Below are 21,444 nucleotides of genomic sequence, written 5' to 3'. Positions count from 1 at the left end.
TTTCAAAGAAAAATCAGTACTTAACCTTATTGGGGTTCCCTTATACATGATACATGACTTCTTTCTTGTAGCTTTCAGAATTTTTTCTTTAATTTTGTCACTCAATAGTTTGATTATAATATGTTGCAGCATGGGTCTATTTGGGTTTATCTTGTTTGATGTTTGTTGAACATCTTGGGTGTATTTATTCATGACTTTCATTAAATTTAGGAAATTTTCAGCAATTATTTCTGCCCTTTCTGCCCCTTTCTCTCTTTCCTCTCCTTTTAGGATTCCCACAATATGCATGTCGGTACACTTGATGGTGTCCTATAGTTTTCTCAGACTCTCTTTACTTTTCTTCATTCTGTCTTCTTTCTGCTCCTCAGACTGAATAATTTCAATAGTCTCATCTTCAAGTTCACTGATTCTTTCTTCTGTCAGCTCCAATATGCTGTTGAATCCCTCTAGGAAATTTTATATTTCTTTTACTGTGGTTTTCAGCTCTATTTAGATCCTTTTCATGATTTCCATTTCTTTATTATTGATATCCTCTTTATCATTAATAATCAGGAAATCTATCATTTTCCTGATTTTCTTTAGCTCTTTGTACATGTTTTCTTTTAGCACGTTCAGCCTGTTTAGGGTCAATTTTTAAATCTTAGTCAGGTATGTTCCAGGTCTGGTCCTCTTCATTGATAGATTCTAATGTTTTAATTTTCTCATTTGTTTGGGCCATCACTTCCTGATTCTTTGTTTGTTTTTTAATCTTTTGTTGAAACCTAGACATTTTAATATTTTATTGTGTTATCACTGGAGTTTAGACTCTGAGACATTTATTTCTTAGGCTTGTTTCCATCTTATTATTATGACAGAAATTTGCCTGAATGCCAGAAGCTAATAACAACAAAAAAGAACAGAAAGAAAACACCTTTTCCATTCTTTGTAGATTGGCCTGTGCAAGTGCTCCTTTTCAGAGCTTAGTCATACATGTATAGAGAATAGCTTAAGACAAAAGTATAGGGCCCTCCCCATCCTTTCGCACATACTTTTTGTCCTGGGCATGTGGCCCTAGCAATTCCCCCATTTGCACAAATACAAATGTACCCCTTTTCCTGGGAAACATCATTTCCTCATGATCCCAGGCTCTGCACTGTGTCCCACAGCCAGAAATCCCTTGTCCCAGGCAGCCAGGATGCGACCGTTGTCCCAGTGTTTTGTAGGAGAGCTCTATAAGTTGCCTCCACATGCAGGGCAAGTTCTGGTATGGCAAGCCTGTGTTAAGTGTCCTTATTCAGTCCTTCAGATCACCACCAGACAAAGATATACATGTTCCCAGTATGTGCACAAGGGTTATTTTGTCTACACAGAGCCAGTGAGGGGATGGAGAAGGGGCCAGCAAGGGTGCCAGGAGATTCTACCATTTTTCAGTTGCCTTTTTCTTGATTTGGTACATGCCCTGATATTGCAATCCTTTAATTGTTTTCTGGAGCTTTGAGAAAGATGTTTTTGCCAGTTATTGCTGGTTGTTACAAGCTTCTTTTGGAGTATAGGCATCCTGGAGTGTCTCATTCTATAATCTTGCAATTGATTTTTATAACAGTTTTCTCGAGGTACAATTCACATCCTCTACAATTCATCCATTTGATGTACACAATTCAATAGTTTTGAGTATATTTACAGAGGTGTGCTACCATCACACAATCAATTTTAGGACATTATCATCACCCCCAAAAGAAATCCCTTACCCAGTAGCTGTCATGTCCCTTTCCCCACCCATTGGCAATTGCAAACCTACTTTCTGTCTCTATAGATTTGCCTATTCTAGACATTTCATTAAAAATTGGTCATTTGTAACTAGTTCCTTTTACTTAGCATGATGGGGTTTTAAAGTTTGTTTGTTATCAATTCTTCATTCCTTTTTACTTCTGAATAATATTTCATTGTATAGACATACCAAATTTTCTTAATCCATTCATTCATTTTTTTGATATTGGGTTTTTTACACTTTTAGGCTGTTATGAAAGATGCTACTATGAACATTTGTATACACATATTTATGTGGACATATGTTTTTCTTTCTTTTGGGTATATACCTAGGAGTAGAATTTCTGGGTCATATAATAACTCTATGATTAACTTTTTGAGGAGCTGCCAATTGGTTTTCTAAAGTGGCTGCATCATTTTTACATTCCCATCAGCAGTGTATGCAATTGATTTTTAATACTTCATCTTGTTCCAGAAATAATTTATGGCAGCTTAAACAGCATGTGTTTATACAAATAAAGCTGTATACAATAAGAAAAGAAAAAATAAGTGAAAGCCAAAAAGAAAACCTATGCAAAGGGGAATTTAGGGAAGGAAAAATAGGAATTGATATACCAAAATAAATGACTTTGTTAGAGGTGGCCACAAATTCAGCTCTTAGCTTCTAGCAAACCAACATGACTTGGAAAACAGTCTGTTTTATATTTCTTAAAATCCATGATATTAAAACAGATCAACACTCTAGGCATCGATGATGATGAAGATGAGATGATGATGGTGATGATGACGATGATGATGATGTTGATGGGAAATGAAATTAGAGTATGTCTCCCCTGGGTCTGTTTTTTTTTTTTTAAAGATAAAACATAAAATTCAACTTTATTAGTTTAAAATAAACGGGAGAGGGACATCCTGCTTGAAATTATGGACAATTTGATTCATTTATTCCAGAAATTATATTGAGCATCTGCTAAATGCCAGGCACTTTGCTAAACACTTTCTTTTTTTAAAAAATATTTTTATTGCGGTAACTTCATGCACATACAGTCCATCCAATGTATACAATCAGTGGCTCACAATATCATTGCATAGTTGTATATTTATCACCATAATTGTCTGTAGAAATTTGCATTACTTTAAGAAAAAGAAATAAAAAGAAAAACAAAACCTCGTACATCCCATACCCCTTACCCCTCCCTCTCATTGACCACTAGTATTTCCATCTACCCAATTTTTTTTCAATCCCCTGAGTTTTAATAGAAATAATTCCATGTAGTTCAAAGTAATGAATATTATTACCCTTGGGCAAACAAGGGCACTCTACATTTATAACATTCATCAATCCCAACTGGTACTTTATATCAAAAAGCCATCTAGTGAAATAATTCTCTCTTGGTGGCCAATATAAGAAGGCATAGAGTTCTTTAATCTTAATCCAGGACTAAATTTACCAGAAACTTGGTGAATTTTATATGGTCAAGTTCCTTAATTCCTAACACATTGAATGCAGTGCCCAAAATGCTGCTGTCAATCCCCCAGAAAGGCAAGCAAAAGAAAAACGGGTAAAGGAAATGTGGGGTGCCAAGCTACCGTGTGCTGTTCACTGCAAAGAATGGAAAGAAAATTGGTGTAAAAAGTTAGCACAGGAATCAAAAGCAAGTCAAAGGAGGGAACAACTTAATCTCAGTGATGGGGTAGGAGAGAAGGCAGGAGGAAAACCAAAATGTAGTCACCCAAGTGGGTATGGAAACAATAGAACAGCCAAATTTGCATCTTAAATGATGACAATAATGGTTCTAACTAAAAGTTTGGACAATAATACATAGTTGGGGGTGGAGGGAGAAAGAGGGAAAGATGGACGTTAGAAAAAGAAAGAAATTAATGACCAAGAATTACAATAATCTTGCTGGCATTGTGCCTACCTGATTTTAGTGCCCGTTTTAGTTTCTGAGCTGCTAAAATAAATACTATATGATGGGTTGGCTTAAACAATAGGAATTTATTGGCTCATGATTTTGAGGCCAGGATAAGTTCAAAATTAAAGCATCACAAGTGGCATTTTAGGGCTGACTCCTGGCAATTCCTGGTCCTTGACTATTCTGTCACATGGCAACACATTTGGCAGCCTCTCCTGGATTTTCTGGATTCACTGATTTCTAGCTTCTCCCATGGCTTTTTCTCTAAGTGTCTGAATTTGATTCTGCTTATGAGACTCTAGTAATAGGATTAAGACCCATACTGATTCAGTTGGGCCACATCTTATCTGGCATGACCTAATCAAAAGATCCTATTTATAAGAGATTCGCACCCACAGGAATGAACAACGATTAAGCAGATATTTTTCTGCTCCAAGCCACCATGGTGCCCTATCCTTAATGTGTAGTCTTTTGGTCAAGACTTAAATCTACTATACACTTTTTCTGACTGATTGCCAATTATATCAATATTCTTGATGGTGTAATCATCAAGTTGAGGAAAATGAACTAAGCCAGGTTTTCGTATTATCCTAACTGCCACCGAATACTTGTGAAGCATTTTGTCTGATAAGAAGTAGTTGCAAATGTTTTATGTGAATCAGGATTTTTCACAGCCATTGCCAATCTCGGTTAATATTCTTGACACAAACCATCACCATGCCTGTCATCTGCCACCCTTTCTACCCAACTTTCATTGATACTTCATAAGGCACAAGGTCCAATTTATTGCTTCTGCTGCTCTTTGGAGAGATTATTCTTCCTGAGGAAGGAGCCACCCAAGGAAAACAGGAAATACTGCCACAGTGTATTTTCAGACCAAAAAATTGAACATTTCATCCTCCAGGGATGTCAAACCAGGGCTTTGTTCAAGCACTACATTTTCTTAAAATAAAATATCCTTCTCTTTTAGGCAAGGACAGACTCCCAAGGAGAGTTTGGGGAGTTCTTAATGTTCTTCCATTAATATGATAGAGCAGAAGAGCTCCATCTATTACGTCAAAGTCTCATCAAAGACTATAATCCTTTCTGAAAGGAACTCTCAGGGAGCCAGCCTTTAATTTTCTGAATAATAGGCTATCTGATTAATCCTTGCAAAACAAAGGACAGACATTGTAGACAATGAATGTTCCCAGGGGATTAAGAAAGGAAGGGGGAAAACCCGCTCCTATCCCCATAGTTAGTAACTATATGAATAGATTTCTAAATGGTTAACTTTCAGTTTTCCCTTCTCATTTTTCCCATCCTCTTTCCTAGGATATATTCCTTGCCCTGGTACTGTGGGGTGTCCTGTAACTCCATGACACACACCGGATAGGTGAAGGAATGACTGTGTATCAAAATATATTATAATAACAAATCAGTGACCTCCAAGGTTTTCTTGGGACCATTTACCTGCCCACCCCTGCCCTAGGCCAGGTCATTTGTGATCTGAAAAAAAAAGGGGGGGGTGAGGCCTGTGACCTAAATTTTGCTTCCTCCCTGTAAAATAAGAGAAGAAGTCTTCTCACAGTGTTAATATTGGCTACATTCATTAATACCTTAATACATTCTTCACATTGATGCATGTTAATAAAGAAAAACAATTTAAGATGGTAAGCAGAAACAATTATTGGATTAACTTGAGTTTGGAGAATATTTGCTTTTATATGGGTCCATGCAAGAGACTTGAATCTACTTGGCTCTTTAACTTTATATTTTACCAAACGTGTAACAATAATTGGTAGTGTATAAAAAGAGAAGACCAAAAACATACTGCTAGGAAAGGAAGGAAGGGGAGAAGGAAGGGAGGGAGGGGCTGAGGGAGGGAGGAAGGAGGGAGGAATAAATCCAAACATTGCTGCAGATTAGAATGGAACAAAACATGAAGTGCTCAGCTGGGTTGAAGTCCGAGCTCTGCTGGGATCAGGAGCAAGCAGTACTGGTTAGGAGTTTGGGTCCTGTGGCTAAAAGGACTAAGATAAGAGGGTTGTAAGCAAGATTAAGGTACAGAGTTGGCTCCTGCTTGAAGCAGTGTTGTGAAGAGGGAGGTCCTAAGCTGATAAAAAGAGGCTAGAGAAAAATAATGGGGAGGGGAGGGCTCATATGACCCTGTGTTCAAACGACAGCAATAATCTCCTTTTATCCATCACCAGCAGTGACACTGACCATCACTTTGGACCATGGCTTTTAACCAGCTTCTGGCTAAGTGTGGTAGAGGATAGCTAAACAGCAATATAAGAGCACAAAATGCCTTTTTGATATTGGCTCTGGGCCGGAGAACCAGAGAATCAAGTAGACAGCCATAAAATTATTAGGCTAGAAGGGTGGGCACAGAGGAACTGAGAAGGAGAAGAAAACATAATGAAATCACATCCTCAAAATGAGCCTGCCAAGTGAAATTTCAGAGCACATGAATAAATCTAAGGCTAAGAAAGACAACAAATGAAGCATAGACTCATTTGAAATGAAATTAATTTCATGGAACAGTCTGAAGAGGTAAAAATAAAAAACTATTAACCGTAAGAAGAAAAACTATTTGGGATAAAATATGTGAAAACTAACTTGAAACAATCATACAATGAGGGTGGGCAATGCTGAATGGATGATGAAAGCATGTAAAAACTTTCTCTCTCTCTCCCTCTCTGTTGCTCCCTTTTTTTATTAGAGAAGTTGTAGGTTTACAGAAAATTCATGAAGAAAGTACAGAGTTCTCGCATACCACCCCCCTCACACACAGTTTCCCTTATTATTAACAGTTTGCCTTAGTATGGTACTTTTCTTACAATTGATGAAACAACATTATTATAATTATATTATTAACTGTAGTCCACAGACTATATAAGGTTCACTGTTTGCATCATACAGTTTTATGTTTTTTAAAAATTATTATTCTGATAACATATATATAACAATACAAGTTTCTCATTTTAACCACTTTCAAACATACAATACTGTGGCGTTAATTACATTCACAATGTTGTGTTGCCATGACCACTATCCCATCATCCCAAACAGAAACTCTGCACCAATTAAGCATTAACCCCTCCTTTCTTATCCCTACACTGGCCTGTGGTAATATCTATTTTACTTTCTGACTCTATGAATTTGCTTATCTTAATTATTTCATATCAGTGAAATCATACAATGTTAGTCATTTTGAGTCTGGTTTATCACACTCAACATGATGTCTTCAAGTTTCATACCATTTCATCATGTAACCGCACTTCACTTCTTTTTACAGCTGAATAGTATTCCATTGTATGTATATATGACATTTTGTTTATCCATTCATCAGTTGAGGGACATTTGGGTTTTTCCATTTTTGTTAATTGTGAATAATGCTGCTATGAACATCAGGGTACAAATATATGCTCAAATTCCTGCTTTCAATTCTTTTGAATATTATTCTAGTTTGCTAGCCGCCAGAATGCGATATACCAGAAACAGAATGGCTTTTAAAAGGGGGAATCATTAAGTTGCAAGTTTACAGTTCAAGGCTGTGAGAATGTTTGAATTAAAGCAAGTCCATTGAAATGTCCAAATTAAGGCACCAATAAGAGGTTACCTTCATTCAAGAAGACCGATGAAGTTTAGGGTTTCTGTTTCCACTGGAAAGGCACATGGCAAACATGGCAGCATCTGCTAGCTCTCTGTCCAGGCTTCTCATTTCATGAAGTAACCCCGGAAGTGTTTTCTTTCCTCATCTCCAAAGGTTTCTGACTGCACGGGCTCTCGTGGTTCTTGTGAGTCTGCTCTATTGCTCTCATAAATCTGAAACTTTCTCCAAAATGCTTACTCTTTTAAAGGATTCCAGTAAACTAATCAAGACCCACGTGGAATGGGTGGGCCCATATCTCTGCGGAGATAATCTAATCAACTTTCCAGCACATGGTGCTGAATAGGGTTTAAAAGAAATGGCTTCTTCTGTAAAACTGGATTAAGATTAAAGCCTGGCTTTTCTCAGGTACATAAATCCTTTCAAACCAGAGCATATATATACCTAGAAGTGGAATTGATGGATCAATGGTAATTCTATGTTTAGCTCTCTGAGGAACTGCCAAGTTGTTTTCCACCATGGCTGCACAATTTTACATTCCCACAAACTTGAATCGGTGTTCCTATTTTTTCACATCTTCTCCAACACTTGTTATTTTCCATTTTTTAATATCAGTCATTCTAGTGGATGTGAAATGGTATCTCATTGTGGTTTTGATTTGCATTTCCCTGATGGCTATGATGTTGAGCACCTTTTCATGTAGTTTTTTTTTCTTTTTTGGCCATCTGAATACTTCTTCAGAGAGATGTATGTTCAAGTCTTTAGCCCATATTTAATTGGGTTGTTTGTCTTTTTGTTGTTGAGCTGTAGGAGTTCTTTATATATTCTGATAATAAATCCTTATCAGATATGTGGTTTCCAAGTATTTTCTCCCTTTCTGTAGGTTGTCTTTTCACTTTCATGATAAAATCCTTTGATGCATGAAAATTTTAAATTTTGATCAAGTCCCATTTATCTATGTTTTCTTCTGCTGCTAGTGTTTTTGGTGTAAAGTCTAAGAAAGCATTGCCTAACACAAGGTCTTGAAGATGTTTTCTTCTAGGAATTTTATAGTTTTGGTTCTTATAATTAGATTTTTATCCATTTTGTGAGATAGGGGTCCATCCTCATTCTTTGCATATGGATATCCAGTTTTGCTAGTACCATTTGTTGAAGAAACTATTCTTTCCCCATTGAGTGGATTTGGCACCCTTGTCAAAACTCACATGGTCATAGATTTGGGAGTATATTTTTGAGCTTTCAACTCAATCCCATTGGTCTGTGTTTGTCCTTGGGCTAGTTCCATGCTGTTTCGATTTCTGTAGCTTTAGGCAATACATTTTAAAGTTGGGACGTATGAGGCCTCCAACTTTGTTTTTCTTTTTCACATTGATTTTGAATATTTAGGTCCTTTTACCCTTCATATAAATTTGGTGACTGGCTTTTGCATTTTTTTGCAAAGAACACTGTTGGAATATTGATTGGGATTGCATTGAATTTGTACATCACTTTAGGTAGAATTGACATCTCAACAATATTTAGTCTTCCAATACATGAACATGGAATGTCCTTCCATTTATTTAGCTATTCTTTAACATCTTGCAGCAAGTTTTCCATGTATAGGTTCTTTGCATCCTTGATTAAATTTATTCCTAGATATTTGATTCTTTTAGTTGCTATTATAAATGGATTTTCTTCTTTATTTCCCTTTCAGATTGCTCATTACTAGTACAAAGAAGCAACACTGATTTTTTGCATGTTGATCTCGTACCTGCCACTTTGATGGACTTGTTTATTAGCTCTACTAACTTTATTATAGATTTTACAGGATTCCTTATGAATAGGTTCATGATATCTGCAAATAGGGAGAAATGACTTCTTTCTTTCTAGTTTGAATGTCATGGTGGTTTGAAGCTATATATACTCCAGAAAGTCATGTTCTTAAATTAAATCCATTCCTGTGGGTGTGGATCCATTGTAAGTATGACCTTTTGACAAGTCTACCTCATTTCAGGATGTGTCTCAATCCTCTTACTGGAGTCCCTTTTAAATGTGATGAATACAGAGAGAGGAAGAGAAAGCCATGGAAGCAAGAAGTTGAAAGCAATGAGAAAAAAAGAAGGGAAAGACCAGCAGATGCTGTTATGTGCCTTGACATGTGGCGAAGGAGTCAAGGATGACCAGCAGCCAGTCTTCAGGAAGAAAACATTGCCTTGATGATGCCTTGATTTGGGCATTTTTCTCAGCTTCAAAACTGTAAAGTTAACAAATTCCCATTGTTAAGTCAATACATTTCTTGGCATCTGCTTTCAACAGCCTAGCAAACTAAAACATATTTCAATACAAGAAGAGTATGGTGCTGCTATTGCAGATACCAAAAATGTGGAAATGGCTTTATAATTGGGTAGTGGATACAGGCTGGAAGAATTGTGAGCTATTTAATAGAAAAGGCCTAGGTTGCTTTGAAGAAACTCTTTTAGAAATAAGAAAGTAATGATACTTCTCATAAGGCCTTGGACAGCAATGATGAATGTGTCATCAGAAACTGGAGGAAAGGTGATCCTGTTTTAAAGTGACATGGAACTTGGCAAAATTGAGTTCAGATGTCAGATGGAAGGCATAATTTGAAAGTGACAACCTTGGATTTTTAGCTGAAGAAAATCTGAAGTTGAATGTGGAAAGTGCAGCCTGACTTATCCTTGCAGCTTATGGAAAAATGTGAGAGGAAAAGGATAAGCTGGGAATGAAAATTCTGGGCACAAAGAAACCAGATATTGCTGGTATGGGAAATTTTGAGTTTCCAGAAAGTGAGTCCCCAGAGAATAGTGTACCATGTGAGGGTTTAACTGAATATGGAACTAGTCATAGATTTCAGTGCAAGTCAGAATTGGAAATACAGTTATCCAAATAAGGATGCATGGAAAGTTCTTTTGTCTAATGGTTTGATCCCCTGTGTAATACATACAATACCAACAAGTTCTTTGCAAGATCTTTATGAATGGAACCACTGCCAGCCTGAACTACAAGGGACAGATTGAAGGATAAATGACTTTAAAGGTAGAACCATAGAAGCTGAGGCCTGGACTGAAGACATTTTCTCAGGTCAAGAGAGAAAACCTACCCATGTGTGTGGAAAGGGTGAATAGGCCTGGCACCTGGAGAAGACAGGTTTTCTGCCCAGTTCTTCAGGAAGAATGTTGCTGCCCCAGCCTTCAGAGAGTATGGTGCATATTCTCCTGGGATTGCAGAAAGTCTGGCTGCCACCCCACTGTTCTGAGAATGTTGAACCTATAACCTGGAGATTGCAAAGATTCTCACTGTCACCCCAGTGTTCCCAGAGGTTGGCGCCTTCAATCCCAGTATGTGGAGAGAGCATGGCCACATCGAAAAGGTAGGGATGCCCTTGGAAAAAGTGGGGCTGCCACTCTACAAAGCCTAAAGAACAAAATAATGTTTCATAGATGACTCTCAGAACTTGAAGTCTAATAGAGTATGCGCTCCAGGGTTCTGAAATGGTTTGGGACCCACATCCTCTATTTTCCTTCTAATTTCTCCCTCTGGGAATGGGAATGTATATCCTATGCCTGTCCTACCTTTGTATACATGGGACAGATAACTTGTTCTCTAGGTTTCATAGGTGCATTGCAGACAGGAATTGTGCCCTAGGACAGACCACACCTATAACCAATTTTGATGGGACTTTGTATTTAGCATTGCTATTGAAATTATTTAAAGCTTTTGGCATATTGTAATGGGATGTATGTATTTTGCATTTGGAAAGAACATGTCCTTTTGGGATTCAGTGGGTGGAGTGTGGTGATTAGAAACTATATGTACCCCAGAAAATCATGTTCTTAAAACTAATCCATTCCTTTGGGTGTAAACCTATTGTAAGTAGGAACTTTTGATGAGGTTACTTCAGTTGAGGGCCCAGGGTGGATCTTAATCATCTTATGGGAGTATTTTATTCTTTTTATTATTTATTCATTTTGGGGAATACTTTATAAGAGAATGAAATTCAGACAAAGAAAGAGAAGGGCATGTGTGCAGGTTTGAAGATGTTATGTGCCCTAGAAAAGCCATGTTCTTTTTCTTAATCCAATTTTGTGGGGACAGATCTTTGGGGAACTTTCTTGTGGGAAAACTTTGATTGGATTGTTTCTATGGAGATGTGACACACCCAGTAGAATAAGTTCAGAATAATGGGAAAGACCAAATGCAAAGGGTAGTAAAAATAATCACCACCACCAGCTGAGCATGAACTTTGGAACAAATCTTCTGGGGTTCAAATCTCAGCTCTGCCAGGTACTAGCTGTGACTTTTGGCCTCTTGATCTCTTTGTACCTCAATTTCTGTAAAATGGGATAATATTAGAACTGTCTCAGAGGATTATGAGGATTAAATAAATTATATCAAGTATAGAGACTAGTACCTGGCATGAGTAAGAGTTACATGTTAGCTATTGTTTTCATTTTCCAGGTACTGTATAAATATCACATAATCTCATCTTTGCAGTAATCCTGTGAGGCGTGTATTCTCAGCCCCAATTTGAAAAATGAGGAAGTTAAATATTTTTCCCAAGGTTGCACAGCTAGTGACACAGCTGGGTGCAAACACAATAGCCCCCCTCTTCCACAGCTGCCTCCTCTGGAGGCTGAGCAGAGCACGTTCAGGAACTGATCTTAGTTTCCTCACTTCTTACAAGAGGGAGTTAGTCTAATGTAAAGTATGGTCTATACTTAATAGCATAATTATAATAAAATTGTTTCATCAATTATAGCAAAGTTACCACACCAACACAAACTGTTAACATTAAGGGGACAAACCGTGCCAGGTGTGTGTGCCCACGACACCCCCGGTGTGTGCCTATGTAAACAGAATAGAGCTTACCATCGCTTCTGTTAACTTCATTTACAGCCTCCTTTTGGTTGACTTATGAAAATCAAGTATGATTTAAAAGAAGGAAGAAGGAAAGGAAAGAAAAACCAGTATGGGGGAAATGATACAGAACATCGTTTAAACTAACCTACAGTGCCGCCATAGGCCTTGGCTAACACAGTGTGTCACAAGCACTAATAAATCTATAGCATTGGCTACAGATCTACTTTCTCACAAGCTCTAAAACCAGCATCTCTCAGAAAGTAAGCAGAATATGCTCACTAGAGTCTGGATTACTCACTTGACTGTATCTTTTCCTTACTTCGTTTCTCTCCCATTGCCAGGGTTTCTAGGAAAACAGTATATTCCAGGTTTGTGGCCACTGTGCTGTGTTTCAAAAGTCACTGAACCACTTCTTGATTTATATCATGAGAAAATCAGATTTTATTGGCTTAGCTTATAAGGGGTGTACAAGTGAGATCAAATGAGGCCCTCTGTGTCTTTAGATGATCTATTAGGTAGTCTAAATTAGATACTCTTCAGAGAGATATAACCTTGAAATGCACAGCTTTATTTGTTCTTCTCATGAAGGGAAAAAAATATCAATTTTTCAAAATAAGAAAAGAGTCAGTTTGCATTTATAAGTGTATTGATCAACATACAGCAAGAGGGGAAAGGGGAATTTGGAGGTCTTAAACTAGAATTCTTTTTTTTAAATTTTGAACTTCTCCATGACTTTTTATTAATTTGCTAATTCCCTGTAGCTCAAGAGATGCTAATTAATTCAAGAAGGCATAATAGCTAATCATTGGCTAAATAAATCTAAAATGGAGAGAGTCTCTCACTGGAGATGCTGCTGCTCATTTTAATTAAAATTACCAATTTATGAAGTAATGTAAATAAGGGTTATTGTAACCTTCTACTCCTGGACATATTAACCCTTCACTTGGTTTCCTGAGAATCCAACAAGACTTAAGAGGCCAAGAATATTTGTGGGACTTAATCAGTTACTGAGTTAGGATACTTATCATTGCAAGTGTGTGTTCATTGACATTATAGAGCCTGTGATCTCACCTTTTTAACATTCAGCACAACTGCTTGTACCTATTTGAGTATTATTTGGAGGGACAGGGAAGGCTGCCTCAACATTTCATGACTAAATGACAAGACTTATCCATGATACCAACTCTGGGAAATTGACACACCTGCAATACTTAGCTGCTCCAGCCAGCCAATGGAAGAAATCCAAGTATATATATATATGTATCTGTTTGTGACCAGATAGTTCAAGTCACCATTAAGTCCACCATGAGTGGCCATGGTGTTTTGGGTGATTTGCCCCTAACCAAGAGAAATCCATCTTTACTGTCTCACCAATGAGTTCAAGATCCATTGATGATGAAGTCCTAAATCTATTTCCCAATAAAACCCCAAAAATCTTAGAGGCAAAATGAAAAAGCATAGATACCTTTTGGGCAATAGCTAGGAGACTATTTTTGCAGTTTAATCCAAAAATCTGAAATTAGTTTGAACTTGAAAACAAACAAAGGGACATACATTAGGACCAAGGTGAAGCTGGGAAATGGAAAATTATTATCTTATCAAAGGGCTACTTTTGAATGGAGGCTTGTAACAAAGCAGAAGCCTGGCTAGTATTTGAACCAGATAAACTTGTTATGCAAATAGATTTAACCAAAGGGGAAAGGGCTGATAATGAAATCTTCACAAAACCGACCACACATTACAGAGGTGACAAAAAACATAGGGCAGGGTCCTGGCATATGGATAAAAAGCAGTGCAGAATTTATGTGAGCACTGCTTTTAATTTATCATACTAAGCTGTCAGGAGTCATCCTTTGACAAATGCATAACTAATACATATAAATGAGTCAATTATCACTAACAACCACAGGTTCAGAACCAAACAGGCTGAATTTTCTTTTCTTTCAACCTCCCAAACAAGCTTAATAATAGATTGCAGTCCTTCTTGAAATCTCTTTACTCCTTGCATATTAAGAAAGCTGGGAACAAATGTAAAAACAGTAAACCACATCCTGGCACTCATGTTCCTTCCTTCCCACACTCATCTCCACATTCTCTCTCTCTCACCCACTTTCTTTCTCTCTCTCTTTCTCATGCACACACAACATGACACACACCAAACACACACACACACATATATATATACAACATACACATACACACACACACACACACATGCCCTGTCTGCTGTCTACATGTAATAATGACTTGGCCGCAGATCGATCCTTTCACACCATTGCAGCAGTCAAAGAGAACCCAGATAGGTCCTTTGGTCAGTGGTGACCACATGGTTAGGAAAGGCTGAAATTATTGAATTGACTCTGCTAAGGAACAGCAGTCGTGTGGGGACAGGGTAATACAGGTTTTGAAGCTGTTAAGAAATTTCTAGTCCTGCTTAATCTTTAGGGAGAGTTAGTTCAGTTTACATGAATACAATACTTGGTCAACAAAAGGAATTGAGACAGTTATCTGGATAATTCAGGCTAAAAACATTTTTCCTGAAATTACCAGATAGTCATCTTCCTTGCCTCAGTTCCTCCAATAATGAAAAACTTCTAATCTGAAGGTTTCAATCCTCCACACTTATTTCCCTTCCCTACTAAAATGAGCAAGGTAAGTACAAAAGCAAACCAAAACTCTCTCTTTAAATATACATTTCCAACCCAGTGAGTGCCAGTGTTTATATTTAATGAGGGATTTGAATAAATACAATGAAATAGTGAAGTCAAATTGCATGTGGTAAACCAAGTAATGGCAACCTAAGCTAGTGGGATCCTCTAGGCTAGGAAACCAAAAGGATGTATTTCAGGTATAGTGGGCAGGTTCCTATCTAAAGATATAAAATATAAAAATCAGGCCATCATCTCAAGAGTTATGCTTCTAAGAAAATATTGTGGAAAGAGAATTCATGACTGAGGAATCTAAAATGTTATGGAGAAAAAAGGATTGAGGGTCTGGGATCAGGAAACAGCCTATGAACACCTATAATATATTATACTTTCACTAACATAAAACAGTAAATACAACTCATTAAACAAAGAGAAAATTGATGACATTTTTCCTTATCTTAAATTAGTAACAAAGCTCACAATTATTTAATTTCTATTTACTTCCTTGGTTCATTAGAAACTTTTCAAGTTTCCCTCTCCTGCAGTTTCAACAAGGTGCTTATGAATCTATTCTGCTTTGCTCCCCAATAATTGCATCTTCAAAGACATCACTTTCTATCGTGGGTCGTCTGTTCTTGTATCCAAGGCCTTTCTAAGTCTAAAGCAACTCTTAATGAGTGCATCTGAGATTCTCAGAGTTTGGGGAAAATATGCAGATTCAAATTTGACTATAATAGGGAAATTTGCCACAAGGAGAAATCAAAGCAGCGAGGGATTTCTATACTGTGAGCAGCCATATAAGACCCAACCCTCCTCACCAGTTATGCACTTTTATCCCAAATCCATCCAAGCAATACTATACGTGGTTTTAGAACACAAACACCCTCTTGAAAAAGTACACATAAGCCAAACTTTTGTGAGTCAAGTCACATTTTAGAGGCACAAGGGGAGCTCAGTATGGAAAGGCATAATAGTGAATACGTAATGAATTTTTCTAGGTCAACACTTTAGAGAAGGTCATTCAAGGGTATCTGTGTGCAGCAATTGAATGAAAGGCAAAAAGCTTTCTCTTCAGCCTCTGCCAGCAAAATCTCTGGGACCCTAACCCCCAGATTTCTCTCTCTGGGGTGGTCTGAATTGTGTCCTCAACCCACAAAGGTATTTTCAGTTCTCCACTTCCCTCTACTTTCTCCTTCAGCAACCAAACCTCAGGGAGAGGCTCTTCCTCTGCCATATGTGGGAATCATTCCTCCTGCAAGTATCTGTTGTTTCTCTAAACATCTCCTGACATCACCACCCTTGCCCTGTGGCTGCTGTCGATGCATTTTGCAATCATCACAGAAATATCAAGTGGGGCTGGAGGGCCCAAGAAATGTCCTTGTCCCCTGGCCCTTAACTGCATTATCACCTTCCAGTATGGCCTTTTCTGAAGGAGTTCTTTGAGTCTTCACTGCCCCTCTCTCCTGAGGAAGATGGCATAAGTCCAGGAGGACTGGACAAGCAAATAATTCCAAGGAGCTTGATTATGCTGCATTCAAAATGAAAATGAGAATGAAATGCAAGTTCATATTTCTTTATACAAAACCCTTAGAGCTAAAAATGTTTTGGCATTCAGAATTTATCAAGTTTTAGAAAGGCAAACTGGTGTACTTATTAATGTATATTGTGTAGCATCTCCAGCAGAATCTGGGGCAGCACACTGTAATCAAACAAGTATATATCTGCAGCAAAATACATGAATATTCACATTAAGTGAGGTAAATAATGGCTATAAATAGCCTCCATCATTTCAGATCATGTGTTGCCACCAGATCAGTTCACTTAAGGTCAGGACTTGCTGCTGAATGACTCAAGTACAAAAACTCAGTTTTCAGAGCTCTTGGGATTTTGGAATTGTGGATTAGGGATTGTTGGTCTGTATGATGACTGTTTAAGGAAGATGACCAAGAGACTCAGTTTGCTTCATTGCCTTGCCTCTCTGTGGAAGTCAAGTCTACAAAATAGGCACAAGTTAAAGAAATTTGTATTGTCCTTTCCTATTTCGTGTTTATCAGCATTTTGGTTCTTTCTTTTCTCCCATAACCTCTGAACACCTTGTCTGATATAGCAGGCTGTGGGGATATCTCTTCCAAGTCCCTGTACCTGGATATGGTTTGATGTGCCTAGTCTAGGGACCTGCCCCACATGTAGGAACTTTTCAGTCTCTCTCTCTCTCCTCAATTTCAACAAGATACTTTATGAATTCATTCTGTTTTGCACTCTAATAGTTTGCTTCTTCAAAGACATTGTTTTCTGTTCTTAGCCTTACATTCCAGTATTCAAGGCCTTCCTAAGTCTAAAGCAGTCTCTGAGCTTCAGCTTTTCCAGTCTTCTAAAATGAGGCCATGTAGTCCCTTCCTGCAGATGGAGCATCCTCCCCAAAGGTGGGACCAGTATGGTCATTTGCCAGGGACCAGGTCGAAAGCTCATGGCCTGGCACTCAGCCAGTGATGTTGGCGCTGCAGTTGGTTCTGCTCATGTCTCTACCCCACTAATTAGTGCCTACTTCCTGGTAACATAGCTCCACTAGGTATGTCATCTCATCAGCTGCGTTTTCATCTTGTTTTCCATACCTTGAGCCCTGGTAAGGGCACCATGACTTGGTGTCCCAGATTTGAGATCCCATTTGCCCCCTTAATCATCTTGGGAATTGGAATCCTGCTCCCATTTCACTGTTTCTTTGGCAAAGACCAACTTCCAAGCTGTAGAACCTCTGCCTAAGACTGCAAAATTCTGTCTCCTTTCTAGTTACAGTGTGGGCATCAGAGTTTTAGATATCAAGCCTCCTCCATCATTAAACAAGAAAAGTTGGCAATATTTGTCCCAGGACAGAGTACATTCTCAGACAAATGTGACCCACATCATCAGGAGAATTGATTAAAGACAAAAGTCAAACTGAGCTCCTTATCTTTCAGATCCTGCAGAGGCATCTTCTATTATATACTGGAACAAATCTTGTGTTGTCATATGCTAGTAGGCATAACAACTTCCAGTGCCAAGTAAATTCCACTGCTTAGATTTCTCCAATCACTGTTCAAGACCTTGCTGGATAAGCAATTTTCAGTGGAAGAAATACTCACTGCGAAATAAAATGGTTGAATTCCTCACACCATTTTTCTGGATGGAGCAAAGTAGGTGGAGGATTTCTGAAAAACAAAAGATTTTTTTTCTTAAAAACAAACAAACAAAGAGTTCAGTTAATGCCAAAATATCAATTTGCCTATGTTGATATCATTAAATAACTCTAATAAGGTCTATTCTGTTTCTTCCCAGGTAGGAAGGTAAATTGCAAAGCACCAGCCTCTCTTCACTCAGTTATTCATTTTCATTGATTGAAGGTCTACTATGTTGTAGGTTATTTTGCCATGAAGGGTACATAGATTAGGAAGTCTTTCAGGAGAGGCAAGGCAAGCGCACAAATCACTATACCTGAGATGTGAATATTGTCAGTGCCACGAGATTGCTACCAGCATAGTGCTAGGGGCTTTAGAGAAGTAGTCTTAATTTTAGAATATTTCAGACCATCATGGTACCATTTAAATTAATTATACGATGCATTTAATGTATAGCTATAAATTCATTGGTCACATTTTTAACTATTTATTATACGTCAACCTCAGTAATAGGCACTGGGGAAAGCAACATAGCCCAGACTTCAAGAGGTCCTGGGTACAGAGAGACATAGATATAAAACTAATTATCAGAGGCCCAAGAGAATAGAGAACAGAAGAAAGACCCTAAGGCAACCATACTACCTTCTGGTCAGAAAGTGGGAGAAAAAGGAAGGAAGGAGCCTGGAATTTGACTGAATAGTTATTCCAAAGAAATTTTATTTTAAAACAGAAGTGACTGCATTATTTTTAATTGAGAAGATATTTTCCCCCCTAGCCATAAATGGAATTAGAGATTTGTGGGCAAGTCAAATTCAATAAATGAAAAGAGTTATATTTCTGCACACCTGAATTAGTAATGTAAATTTAAACCCATTATATGTGACCTTTGTTTTCATCAGGGTTCTAACAAATCAAGGGATGGGAAGTATCAAAAATGATCAGAAATGAGAAAAATATCAGAAAATGTGATTGCAGGTTGTCTCCTAATATCCATTCTTCTCTCATTTCTTCTGGTACAATTTTTATTTTGACACATTGCTGCATAATAAAGATGATATTCCTCAATGTCCCTTCCAGCTAGATGCGGCCATGTGACTGAGTTCTGGCTTATGATATGTAAGTGAAATTGTATAGGATTTCCAAAAAGTTTCCTTAAAAGAGAGGAAACATGCCCTCTTTTTCCTTCCTTGTTCCTACTTCCAGGAGCATAGATGTGATGGCTAGGAGCATGAGATCACCTTGAAAATGAAAGCAAGTGAGTTTTATGGCAAAATAGATAGATAAGAAACTGGATTCATAATGACATTGCAAAGCTACCATACCAAGTCTAGACTGCTTCCCTCTATTCTTCTTTAACAGGAGAGAGAGAAATAAACTTCTGTCTTCTTTAAGCCACCATTATATACTGCTGAACATAATTCTGAGTGAGATAATATATTTCAGAGTATTATCCCATCACACAATTGGAATACAATTCAATAATTTGTATAAGCTATGTGGGATCATAATTAAGAGGCTACTTAATCTGTGGAGTCCCAGAAAACTTTATAAAGAAGATGAACTTCAGCCAACCACTGAAAATTAGGTTGCATTTCTCAAGATAGAGAAGGAGAGTGAAGCCACTTCAGGCTTAGGTGATAACATGTACCCATGTCACAGACATGTAAAAATCTGATAGGTTCAAAGAACATGGGCAATTTTGAAGCTAGACTATTTGATTCTTTTGGAACGTGAGAAGGGGTAGGAGGGAAGAATGACGGGGGAAGGAAGAATGATAAGAAGGAAGCATATGATCTACCTGTTCTGCACAAGAACTTAGTGGTCCTTCAGATCTTTCTGATTCAAAGACCAAAAGGAAAATGAGGTGTTCCCAGCTAGAAGGAGTAGCAGTTAAAAGTTGTTCTTCTGTTATTTTGCAGACTACCTTTTCATTCAACAGCATTTGCTTTTTAATTTTTTAAAATAATAAAAGTACCATCACGTAACTTCTACTTCAGTACTAGTTTAGCTGATTTGTTCTTACTAGTTGCCAATTATTTGAGGATATACATCCACACATCCTTACAACTCACCTCTCTGAGCCTCGGATTTGCATTTCTTGGTTAGCAGGTTATCCTCCATCATCTCAACAACCCTTTCCAAGGTTTGCATTTTCTTTGATCCTCTCATGTTTTCTACTCATTCCATTCTCATTCAATTCCAAGTGAACAGAGAAGAGCTGCTTAAGTAATCTACTGTCTATGACTTAATTCACCCCCAAAGCAGTTAATCATTGCCAAGAAGTCCTTTGTAGACAGAGTGACTTGACTAAAACAGCACTAATGGGCTTGACCTTGGTCAGCCGAGCATTGAGAAGCATCTCTCTGCCGCAAAGGATCATGGCCAATTAGAGAATGCTTTGGCAAGGGTTCAACAGAGAATTGGATGGGGAATGTCCACTAAAGTATAGAAAACACTGTACCTTTCTGTTTTCAGTCCTGTTACTCAGTAGGAAATATAGGCTGGAGCCACTCTCTGTGCTGGACTGAAGCTCTGCCGTAGGCACAGAGGAGAGAGACAGCAGCTCACACTTGCCCACTCTCCCAGACTACGCCACTCCTCTGTGGCCTCACGTGAACCCCACACAAGGAAACATCTCTGAAGCATGGCATAATAGGAACTTGGTTTAGAGATGCTCATGTGACCTCGTTGCACTCCAGACCTGTCTTCCCTGGAGTCCATCCATCATACTTTGATTCAACAAATTGAAATCTTTAGTGAAAGACTGTTATTTATGTGTAATGAAAGCCAAAAAACAAATCGAAGACTTTATAGTACTTTGTTTGGACTGGCAATATAAATTCTAGTTCTCTCACAATCCAGGAAGAGAACTAAGTAGCAATAATGGTATCTATTAGTTCTGCTCAACCTTGCAGATGCAAGCTGCAACCCAGTCCAGACGGTCTGGCTTTAAGAAGAGAGATATTCTTAGTGTGATGAGGAAGTCTGCATGGCTGTGATTCAGAGACATGCAGGCATCCTCCCCTTATGCATTTGGATACTGAGTGCCTCTGGAATGTATGAATGGCAAGTGCCTGAATGGCTTGTGAATTTGAATAACCAGCTTTCATTTGGAAAATGTTTATAAGCATACAAAGACCATATAGAAAAGAAAATAATCAATTAAAGTAAATGACTAAATATGATTTGAGTTTTGACCGCCTTGACATTATTCCTGTGTTTTGGACCCAAAATTCAATTTCTATAAAGATGATCCCCAACACAGAGGCAATATCAGCGCTAAGTGAGGCTAAGAGCAAGGGGGGATGCTGAAGAAAGGCCTGAACCTATTACAGGTCTATGACCATTTTCAACATCATAATCCTGGGCCCAGCAAATACAATGGAGATAAAGTCAGCAGCCTTCTCTCAAAGCCTCAGTGGAGCAAAATGACATGCTGAACAATCAGATTAGATTCATCCTAATCCCTGAAATAGAATAAGCAACTGAAAGAGCAATAGGGAAGCAACTGATTGGACCAAGATGAG

General features: G+C 38.0%; 1 protein-coding gene across 1 annotated transcript in view; it reads right to left on the bottom strand.

The window, feature by feature from the left end:
- MYO3B (myosin IIIB) overlaps nt 1-21,444 on the bottom strand; it is a 510,258-nt gene that overhangs the window by 358,874 nt on the left and 129,940 nt on the right. Inside the window, exon 8 of the mRNA XM_077151780.1 lies at nt 17,885-17,950. Within this exon, the coding sequence (XP_077007895.1) occupies nt 17,885-17,950 (66 nt within the window). The remainder of the gene's footprint in view (nt 1-17,884; nt 17,951-21,444) is intronic.

Source organism: Tamandua tetradactyla, chromosome 3 (genome assembly GCF_023851605.1).
Source record: "Tamandua tetradactyla isolate mTamTet1 chromosome 3, mTamTet1.pri, whole genome shotgun sequence".
NCBI lineage: Eukaryota > Metazoa > Chordata > Mammalia > Pilosa > Myrmecophagidae > Tamandua > Tamandua tetradactyla.
This window is presented reverse-complemented; position numbering and strand designations above follow the sequence as displayed.